The 12119-nt window shown below is 35.7% G+C and overlaps 1 protein-coding gene across 7 annotated transcripts in view; it reads right to left on the bottom strand.

The window, feature by feature from the left end:
• Positions 1-12119, bottom strand: part of siz (Brefeldin-resistant Arf-GEF family protein schizo) — a 124557-nt gene that overhangs the window by 7815 nt on the left and 104623 nt on the right. For 6 of the 7 annotated variants that reach the window (XM_075305865.1, XM_075305871.1, XM_075305868.1 and 3 more), the window contains 2 exons: positions 2937-3184; positions 2615-2876 (listed from right to left, as the gene is read on the bottom strand). In XM_075305865.1, the coding sequence (XP_075161980.1) occupies positions 2615-2876; positions 2937-3184 (510 nt within the window). Of the gene's footprint in view, positions 1-2614; positions 2877-2936; positions 3185-3661; positions 3856-12119 lie in introns of those variants that run through there. The other variant, XM_075305870.1, reaches the window with a different exon arrangement.

Raw genomic sequence — 12119 nt, 5'->3', positions numbered from 1 at the left:
AAAAAAAAAACTTCACTCCGAGCACCATAAGCTCTCTTATCGTACACATGCTCACGTATCTGTTGTATATGAATATCTACGTACGTATGTGTGGGCATAAAACGAAACAAGTAAGCTTTCAGTTTTGTGCAAACACGTCTGTCGTCTTGATGCATTACAGTTGAAAACACCTGAGCTGTGGAGCGCATAATAATCAGTTGCTTATTCTCACTCTCTGTAATAAAACCGTATGTATCCATACAACCCCACACACTCTTCTTATTTTTGGTCAACACTTTTACTAAACTCTTGCCACGATATTCACAACAATCGTATTTAGCATTTGAAATTTACTTTCATACGCATGATGAAAGCTTACACAAATCAGCCACCCCATTGAAAATTGTTCGATATTCATGAACCCAGTAAATTGACAAAGACTAGTTAACCCTAGCTTAGGCACCAATGTTTTTCTACATTATCTGCCACTATTTACATATGTAAATATTTTGTTTCCTTTGTTATTTTTAACTTCATAACCGCTTCTTTATGTTTGTTTTGCATTCTGATATTCGCTACAGAAAAAATATTGTTGTTTTTGAACATTATCTGTTCGACATTATTGAAATCGGTTCAGAGTTAGATATAGCTCCCATATATATCTTTCGCCCGATATACACCCATATTACCACAGACGCCAAAGTTTTGCTACGATCTACGTGCAATTTTGCACAGGGGGTGGAATTAATATTCTTACTATGCATGCCAATTTTGGTTGAAATCGGTTCAGATTTAGATATAGCTCCCACATATATATCTTTCGCCCGATTTATACAGATATGACCACAGAAGCTTAAATTTTACTCCGATTTACGTGAAATTTTGCACAGGGTGTAGACTTAACATTCTTACTATACATGGTTTAAATCGGTTCAGATTTAGATATAGCTCCCATGTATATCTTTAGTCCGATTTATCCACATATGACCACAGAGGCCAAATTTTACTCCGATTTACATGAGAATGAAGTGGGGGAATATCATATGGAAAACGACGGTGAACTATCTGAATTTGACAGGTAACAATTTTTGGTTAGTAAAAACGGATTTAAATTGGTTAAAAAAAGCGAAAACATGAAATTTTTCGGGAATCTTGTTTTAACGGCCTAAACCAATTACAAAAAAACAAATTGAGCATTGTAGACACATTATCGGTGAACCTATACATCCTTGGCTATTTCTTTTATGCCTGATGAAGGTGATAGAGGATATTCAAAAATAAAAACCGCTTACTATATGTGCTACAAGGCAAAAATGTGGGCAATGTAAAAAACTAGTCTGTGTGGAGCAAAAATACAAAATTGTATTGAAAAATTGCTATATTGTAAAAAATATTGTTAAATTTGTTCATATTATGAAGAGCACGACAAATTAGCCACTGAGTCCAAATTTCATAAAAATCAGATAAATATTGTTGAATGGCAAGAGTGCCAAAAATTAAATATTTACATTTGAATATAGTGCCAAAGCTAGGGTTAAAAAGACTAGGAAACAATTTAAACGATCCAGAAAGGCATGCAGGCTATCGAAAGAATAGAAGGAATAATAAATTGTATGCCTTCAAAATACAACGATTGTTCCATTAGTTGCCACGTGAAGATTATGTATGCTAGGTGTCAGTAACAGTCCATTATTCAGGTCATTTCATTGGGCTCGTTTTCATGGCCGACGTGTTACATTCCATGTGAAATCACTTATAGATTCTTAGAAACACTCAGCGGACACCTCTCAAAAGTCAACAACTACACATACACATATCAATGGGCTTTTTAATCTGCTTCCCATTTAATGTTAATCTTCTTCAAAATTGTTTTCCTATTTCAATTCGTTATAATAAATCCCTTTTATATGCATGCTCTTTACGCTAATGATATGTTTGTAGTTCAGGATATTCCGGACATATTTTCTTTATGGCTTTCAATATCTTTTTCTTCTTCCGGGCGATGTAGATTGACCTGGCTGATCAGCATTTTTGTTCATATGGGTTAAAATTGGGTTAAATTCCCGGATGGAGTCAAAATATGAAAAGTGGGAAAAGTAGTGCCTAACAATGAATAATAATTCAGACTTTTAAAATCTGTTCGGAATAAATTCTTAAAAATTAAAAAACAACACGCATCAAATTCGATTAGTCGAAGAGCGGTCTTAAGAAACTTCTATTTTATACCGAGTCCAAATGTATGCAGGACGGGCATGCTAACACATTGTACCAGGGTTGCTCCCCCTCTCAGTAAGAGTACGCTCAGATTTGGGTATAAACCCAATGATTTTACATAAGTAAAATCAACCTCACATATTCTTTGTTATCACATAACTAATTTGTTGTGACAGATCGAACGATCTGAACGTCAATATTAACGGAAAGAAGACTTTAACAAATAAGTAAAAAAATAGTCTTAAGAAATTTCTTTCTTCAAATCCTTTCCAAAAAGCAGTACAAGTATGCAATACGATAAAAAATAAATAAATTAGCAAGCTATAATATATTTTATTTTTGATCCTATTGCTTATTTATGATGCTATATTTAATGGAATTAAGAATTCTGGAGATAAAATATATATAGGTATGTACTTACGCCGATTGTGTTCTAGAACGTTTTAGAACTTCGTTGCCTGTGCGCATAGAGCTTTTATTCTTGTTCACATTTTGTTGATGCATGGAAGATGGAGATGATCCGGGACCTCCACATCCATTTCCTGTTCCAACACCACTGCCAGCTACAACCACAGCACCGCCATGATGATAGTGATGGTGGAGATGATGTCCATGGGCATGATGGACACCTTTATGGTGAGCGTAATCATGTGTGTTAATATGGTGTGCATAGTGTAAGCCACCTACATATTTGCAAGTCATTAACTATAGACAAATCGATAGAAAACAATAAAATTACTTACCTCCATGCATATTAATTGGCAATTGCTGTTGATGGCACGAGACATAACCTTGTGTATGGTGTTGGAAGATCATTGCATTTTGGTTATCACTGTGATAATTCATAGAATTTGCTGATGCTGATGAGGGAACATAATGTTGTTGCAGATAAACATATCCTCCGCTTTCTGAGCCAGATGTGTTGGAAACTGGTATACCAGCAATGCCATATTGAGCAGATCCACTACGCTCAATAGATTTTTGGGGGAAGCTAAAATGGACAAACAAAATATTGCTTACTTTACATTACTCATACATGGTTATGTTAGGTTAAGTTAGGTGGCAACCCGATGTATCAGGCTCACTTAGACTATTCAGTCCATTGTGATACCACAGTGGTGAACTTCTCTCTTATCCCTGAGTGCTGCCCGATTCCATGTTAAGCTCAATGACAAGGGACCTCCTTTTTATAGCCGAGTCCGAACGTCGTTCCACATTGCAGTGAAACAACTTAGAGAAGCTTTGAAACACTCAGAAATGTCACCAGCATTGCTGAGGTGGGATAATCCGCCGCTGAAAAACTTTTTGGAGTTCGGCCGATGCAGGAATCGAACCCACGACCTTGTGTACGCAAGGCGGGCATGCTAACCATTGCACCACGGTGGTGCAATGGTTGTATAATATATTCGGAATGAAAATTTTGAATGAAACCTATCTCACTCACTCGAATGCAAACTATTCTATATACCTTTCCCCAATTATGAATCCAGATATGCATATAATCATGATTTCCTTGTTTAAATTAATCACAGTTATTTTGGGTTAGTAAGATGCGTTATTGGGCTTCTAACACATTTAATTATGGTAGTTCTTTATTTATCTGTATCTATCACAACACAAGCTGTTCTTTCATCGTTCTTTTGACGATGGTAACTACCACACAATGATTGTATGAAGCGCTATCATTGGTAACACATTTTAAACATACGCGTGTGCACGGATGTTAACGCGTACTCGGTTAAAAACAAACTAAACCGAGACGTGGTTTCCTTAACGCCACAAATGGTAGATGGTTGCTTATGGGGATGCAGCTGTGGAAGCAATACAAACACACACATACATAGGGGCTAAGGGAACGTGTAACACACATAGGCACTTATATATAAATAGCGATTACCTGGTAGCATACAATTGAAGCATCTAAAAAAGGGACATATGTTGCATATAATAGGGTGGATTGTTTTTATGTTTGGCTCAAATACGAAAAGCTGTCTATGCATTGTAGTCACCCGCCTTTGAAAAGAAGTTAAATATAACGAAAATTTCATTCAAATTCAAAATAAACGGTTGCGAAATTGATTTTTCACAAAAAAATAAGTTTATTTATCTACCCTTATACGAATTGTATCCTTAAATTCGTACAGGAATTGAATGAAAAAAATGTAGACGGCTTAAATGATGCCCAATATAATCCCTGAAACTTCATTACACTTAGTCCAACGCTTTTCTAGCAATTATATCCCTTGATTAAAATAGTTTTCCTCAAGGTCTTCAAAATAGTGGTTTACAACTGTAATTGCATCTTCATTTGAGGTAAAACGCTTGTCAGCAAGGAATTTTTTGTGTTGTAAGCCAGGACGTTTTTCTCGAATTTGTACATTTAATTGATCAAAAAAGTTGTAATAGTACTCCGAATTTATTGGTTTACCCTTTTGCAGATAGTCAATCAATAAAATACCTTTGAAGTCCCAAAAAACCGTTGCCATAACCTTACCAGCCGATTGAATTGTTTTTGCCTTCTTTGGGGCACTTCCTCCAGCTTCAGTCCGTTGTTTGGATTGTTCTTTTGTCTCTGGAGTATAGTGGTGGATCCATGTCTCATCAACAGTTATGAAACGACGCTTAAATCCATTTTATTTCGCTTAAAAGGATCCAAACAAGCTTGAGAAATGTTCATTCTTATGTGTTTTTGATCGACTGTTAACAAATGCGGCACCCATCTTGCAGAAAGCTTTTTCATCTGTAGTTCTTCATGCAAAATTAAATGAACTCGATCATTTGAGATGCCCATGATATTAGCAATTTCACGCACTATTATTCGTCGATCATTTAATACCATGTCATGCACTTTGGCTACAATTTCTGTTGTTGCTGCTTTTGGACGTCCACTACGTGGTTCATCTTCAATGCTTGTACGACCACGTTTAAATTCAGCAACCCAATTTTTTACTGTTGCATATGAAGGAGCACTTTCACCTAACACATTCACCATATCATTATGAATTTCTTGTCCCGATAAACCTTTTTTATGTAAATATTTAATGACAGCACGCATTTCTAATTTTACCATTGTAAAAAAATTGCGGATGTGACTTTTTTGAACACCCGTTTCTATATGAAGGTTAGGTTAGGTTAGGTTAGGTTAGGTTATGTGGCAGCCCGATGTATCAGGCTCACTTAGACTATTCAGTCCATTGTGATACCACAGTGGTGAACCTCTCTCTTATCACTGAGTGCTGCCCGATTCCATGTTAAGCTCAATGACAAGGGACCTCCTTTTTTTATAGCCGAGTCCGAACGGCGTTCCACATTCCAGTGAAACCACTTAGAGAAGCTTTGAAACCTTCAGAAATGTCACCAGCATTACTGAGGTGGGATAATCCACCGCTGAAAAACATTTTGGTGTTCGGTCGTAGCAGGAATCGAACCCACGACCTTGTATATGCAAGGCGGGCATGCTAACCATTGCACCACGGTGGCTCCGTGGTGCAATGGTTCTATATGAAGGAGTTGCCAGATCGAAACAAAATTTAACATGTGTTCATAACAGAGATGGAATTTTTCAAAACACTTAACTTTTTTCTGTTTATACCGCGCTTTTTGTGCTAGGCTAAGAAGTTTCCGAACTGGCCTCGTATATTACCAATATTATCATCGATTTTCTCGAATAAAAATTGATAGGTCTAATTAGATCTGAGCGGATCCGAAACTTGCTAATATAAGATTAGATCCACTAATTCCAAAAGTCAAATGTTCGATTTCGACTCTTTGACTTCCCGAGTATAAATTGAGAGAGATCCAACAAATGGTAAGATCTAAACATATCTAATTACTATGGAATGAGATCTGATCAGATCGCAATATTGGCTTAGATCGAATATCTTAGATATAATTATATCTATCCATATATATATGTTACATCTCGTCATGTATGGAATTATATATAATCATATCTAAATCTACCTCATCATATTTGGGTATATCTGCTTAAATGTGAAGGGGCCAATTTTGAGATTTAATCATATGAGAAACCCATGTTAAAGTGACCGGTCCCTTCCATCCAGTTTGACCAGAACTGTGCCAATTCTTTATACATCAGGGACGAGGCCTGTACCAGTCGTGGGAGGAGTATATTTCCAGTGAAATCACGGCAAACGATATTTCGCTTGAGAAAATTCTGAATGTACATACTATACAACTTTTTTAGACTTTGTCTTCCTTGTTTAGCTCATTTTCCCCATTATTTGGAAGATTGAAAATCTGTTGGAACATAAAAGAATTTCCAAACACATTGGTAAAATACTGGACAATAGGATGTTTCATTCAAACAAATAGTACAATTGTTTTGTATTGTCCTAATGTTGTGTGTGTTGATAGAGAGTAAATTCACTTGCAATTCGGTTTAATAGTATTGCAAAAAATGTCTTTTACAGGTAGCTCTTCCAAAAGGTTTCAAATGGCATTCCCTACCAGCCAGGTGCACTTTCCACATTCGGCAGGTAAAACCATATTGTTTTCTTACAAGTGAATATGGCTTCGATAATCACAGTCCCATGTGCCTTAATGTTATGAGTCGAATCTTTAGTGTTTAGTCATCTATGGAACAGAAACATCTGCTTGTCTTGTATGTGTATTTACTACGTTAAAATCCTGTTATTTGATTCCTTCCCTTCTGTTGAAGGATCATCGACACAGTACGCACACATTTAAAGGCAGAAGTAAGGGTTTTATTTTTTTAAGCGACCACTTTAAAATGGAATAGATACTTGGAACCAATGAAATGAACGACCAATTACACTTGAAGGAATTGTATAGACTTTATACTTGTATAGTTTTAGCAGAAATAACATTCCAACAAGTTCGACCAAGCAGAATTCGATATATCGTAATTAAAGAATTCATTATGAAGTAATTATTAATTAGTAATTATAAAATGACACACCGAACAAAATAAAATAAATTTAACTTATTTTTATTGCAAAAAAATGTTAGTTTTTGAGAAATTTTCCATATGTCTCAAACATTTTATGAACTAAACGTGGGCATAAAAGATCAATGACCGTACACTTAAGTTCGCCACCAGGACATTAAATTTTCCTGGTTTTAACAACGCTTTGTGAAAATCTCAAAATGTGGAGTGTAATTTGGTTAAATTTTCGCAAGACGGAGTTCATTCTTGCTATAAAACAATTTACTTTTTTCTGTGCAATATTTCTGTATTTTTTTTACACGTAAGTTTGTAATGAAGTTTTCATAACATTTATATTTTATCTACAACTGAATTATTTTGTTGATGTATTTTTGATCATAAACATTTATAAATGAATTTATTGTATACACCTTTATTTTTGTTATAAGATTCATATCATAGATTGTATATATGTATATAGTAGTAGTAGATTAAGAGTAATTATAAGAGACATTTCTAGCAACAACATAAGATATCTCTCACATAGATCGTAATAATTTATATGAAACATAGTTTATATAAAAAGCTGGTTAAAATAAAATCCTTGAAGATTTATAACGCTGGAGAATTAATCTGTTTTTTTTTTAATATCCTGGAAGGCTGAGACTATCCTGGGAAGTATCCTTATAAATGGCGCCCGAGCAGGGACATAATTAAATAGATCAAGGACATTTTCAACTAATATTGTTTAATCCTGTGCTAAAAAAATGAGCCGTGCTTTTGTCAACTTTAAGAAAAGGGAACTTCTTAGTTCGAGTTTGAGAGAACTGGGTCTCGATGGTGAAGGGGGTGTGGACGAACTAAGGATAAGATTTCGAACCTACTTGGATAGTGAAAATATACCTCCGGAGCATGAGTCGCTCATACAAAAATTATGGTCTCGGCATGAAAAAGAAGGTAATAAAGAATTGAAAGTTCCAGAAGGCCAAAATGTACGTTCTGAATCACCACGTGGTTTTGATAATAGTCGAGTCAACGATGCATGCCAAGCTGAGTTATGTGATAAAGTTCGTAAGTGGGGCATAAGGTATGATGGTGGCAAAGATCCGTTATCGTTTATAGAAAGAATTGAAGAATTGGCTTCATGTTATGGAATCGTGAAAGACAACTTAATAAACTTTATGCCAGAAATGTTAAAAGGAGACGCTCTTTCATGGTATTGGAATAACAGGCAGAATTGGAAATCATATGCCGATTTTATTGAAGATTTCAAGTTATACTTTTTACCTATACGTTTTTTTGAAACACTTGAAGACCAAATTAGGAATCGTCTACATCTTCCTGGTGAAAGTTTCGTGAACTACGTCACATCCATACAGTCACTGATGCGTTGGACGAAATTATCAACTCAAGAAAAACTCGAAAGGATTTTTAGGAATTGCCGTCCGGAATATAAGATTTACATAAAGAGGAATGAATTTTCAGGACTTAGAGAACTGATTCAACTGGCTCAAGAATACGAAAGTATTCGTTCGGAATCCACATCTGAAAAAAGAAAAGACAGACAAAATTATCCCGCTGTACAGACAATAGCAAGGATCTCTAAAACAAAAGACCTTTCCTATAACTATTTACCCCGATGATAACTTTCGGCTGCGAACACGGCTTACGATTAGAGGTAAACATTTTTCTGCAATTTTCGATACTGGTGCAACTCATTCATGCATTCACTTATCTGTTATTCAAAGACTTAATATTCCACTAAAGCCAGCTGATTTTAATACCATGCTGCTAGCTGACAAATCAGAGATCCAAGTATTGGGTGCTGTAAATATTTGGTTTGTTTTAAATGGAATAGTATTCCGTCATGTTTTCTATGTTCTAAAAACTTGTCTTGACCCGATAATAATAGGTGTGAACTTCATACAACAAACTGGATGTGAACTACGTATCACCGCAAAATCTGCAACTAAAAATGACAGTGGAATATTGATCAGTTCGGTCCAACCCAAAGTTAGTGCCTCCTCTGCGACAAGTTCCGAGTTACCAGAAGACAATGATTCTTTGAGAGAAAGATTGGACAATTTCCTTCATCATGAACTGCCCAAATTTGATAACCTAGTAGGATTTTCCAATATTGCGGAACACACAATTACAATGAAGGACAATCGTCCTTTGAGACAACGATATTACCCCCGAAATCCTGCGATGCAACAGATAATAGACGATCAAATTGATGACTTATTAAAAGAAGGTCGAACCTTCAAAAAGCCCATATAGTTCCCCAATACACGGATGAAAAAGACTCTTTTTCATATGTTTGGCTATAAACATTATATGTTTGGAACACAAATTTTTAAACACAATATTTTTGAGTGCAAGCATATAATGTTCATAAACTAGCATAACATGTTTGGGACATATATGTTAATATGTTAGAACATATTATGTTTGGGACATAAAATGTTTGTAAATATAATATGCTTGGATGCAAACATATATTAATTTAGAAATAGCCTATAAACATATATGTTTTTAGTAGCTTGGAGCGCTATTTAACAGGGAGCGATATTGAATTAAGTTGGTGGTTGTTGCTTGTTATTACAAAATTAACATTTTTTATACCCTCCATCATAGGATGGGGGTATATTAACTTTGTCATTCCGTTTGTAACACATCGAAATATTGCTCTAAGACCCCATAAAGTATGTATATTCTGGGTCGTGGTGAAATTCTGAGTCGATCTAAGCATGTCCGTCCGTCCGTCCGTCTGTTGAAATCACGCTAACTTCCGAACGAAACAAGCTATCGACTTGAAACTTGGCACAAGTAGTTGTTATCGATGTAGGTCGGATGGTATCAGTCCACTTTTACGTATAGCCCCCATATAAAAGGACCCTCAGATTTGGCTTGTGGAGCCTATAACGGAAGCATATTTCATCCGATCCGGCTGAAATTTGGTATATGGTGTTTGTACATGGTCTCTAACAACCATGCAAAAATTGGTCCACATCGGTCCATAATTATATATAGCCCCCATATAAACCGATCCCCAGATTTGGCTTGCGGAGCGTAAAAGAGAAGCAAATTTCATCCGATCCGCCTGAAATTTGGTACATGGTGTTGGTATATGGTCTCTAACAACCATGCAAAAATTGGTCCACATCGGTTCATAATTATATATAGCCCCCACATAAACCGATCCCCAGATTTGGCTTGCGGAGCCTAAAAGAGAAGCAAATTTCATCCGATCCGCCTGAAATTTGGTACATGGTGTTGGTATATGGTCTCTAACAACCATGCAAAAATTGGTCCATATCGGTCCTTAATTATATATAGCCCCCATATAAACCGATCCCCAGATTTGGCTTGTGGAGCCTCTAAGAGAAGCATATTTCATCCGATCCGGCTGAAATTTGGTACATGGTGTTGGTATATGGTCTCTAACAATCATGCAAAAATTGGTCCACATCGGTCCATAATTATATATAGCCCCCATATAAACCGATCCCCAGATTTGGCTTGCGGAGCCTCAAAGAGAAGCAAATTTCATCCGATCCATCTGAAATTTGGTACATGATGTTGGTATATGGTCTCTAACAACCATGCAAAAATTGGTCCACATCGGTCCATAATTATATATAGACCCCATATAAACCCATCTCCAGATTTAGCTTGCGAAGCCTCAAAGAGAAGCAAATTGCATCCGATCCGGCTGAAATTTGGTACATGGTATTGGCATATGGTCTCTAACAACCGTGCAAAAATTTGTCCACATCGGTCCATAATTATATATAGCCCCCATATAAACAGATCCCCAGATTTGGCTTGCGAAGTCTCCAAGAGAAGCAAATTTCATCCAATCCGGTTGTAATTTGGAACATGGTGTTAGTATATGATCTTTAACAACCGTGCCAGAATTGGTCCATATCGGTCCATAATTATATATGGCACCCATATAAAACGTTCTCCAGATTTGACCTCCGGAGCCTCTTGGAGGAGCAAAATTCATCCGATCCGGTTCAAATTAGGAACGTGGTGTTAGTATATGGTCGCTAACAACCATACCCAAATTGGTCCAATCACACAAAAATTGGTCCATATCGGTTCATAGTCATGTTTGCCACTATAGCCAAAAATAATCTACCAAATTTTATTTCTATAGAAAATTTTGTCAAAATTTTATTTCTATAAAAAATTTTATTAGTTTTTGTTTGATTTTTGGTCGACCTTTTTGTTAGAATTATAAATTAATGGTTCTTCATATTCGAGCTTGAAGAACCATTAATTTATAAAAAATTTTGTTAAAATTTTATTTCTGTAGAAAATTTTGTCAAAATTTTATGTCTACTTTGTCAAACTGAATTATATACGTATTGGATCGATCTTTTTTGATTTAATATATACCACGTATGGACTTACATACAATTTAGAAGATGGTGTTAGGAGGTTTTAAGATACATTGCCATCGGCAAGCGTTACCGCAACTTAAGTAATTCGATTGTGGATGGCAGTGTTTAGAAGAAGTTTCTACGCAATCCATGATGGAGGGTACATAAGCTTCGGCCTGGCCGAACTTACGGCCGTATATACTTGTTTTTCCTTGGGCAATTGATCAGCTACTTCTGTGATCCTTACAAACTGTGTGGTCCGCTGTTCGAATCCCCGTCCGGCAAAAGGTAAAATTAAAATAAAAAAATCATAAAATTGAATAATTTCTTCTACAATGTTTGTATTACAGAAAAAGGTGCTAAGAACTAAAAAATCTCGTGGAAGTGAGAAAGATGTGGGGGAATATACAATTAGGCAGAAACAACATTTTGAGCATTCAGGTCGAAAACCTATGTTGTTAGCACCTATATTACCTGTTTATTTTCATAATTAATTATGATTGTAAATAAATAAATAAATTTTTGAGCACAATATTGTTTGGGAGAATTTTAAGCATATAATATTTTTGGGTGCAAAATGCTTCCAAACATATTATATGTTCACATAATAACATATTGTTTTTTGG

The sequence above is a fragment of the Haematobia irritans genome, chromosome 4 (assembly GCF_050003625.1).
Source record: "Haematobia irritans isolate KBUSLIRL chromosome 4, ASM5000362v1, whole genome shotgun sequence".
Taxonomy (NCBI): Eukaryota; Metazoa; Arthropoda; class Insecta; order Diptera; family Muscidae; genus Haematobia; species Haematobia irritans.
The sequence above is the reverse complement of the archived record's forward strand: the minus strand, read 5'-3'. Positions and strand labels throughout refer to the sequence as shown.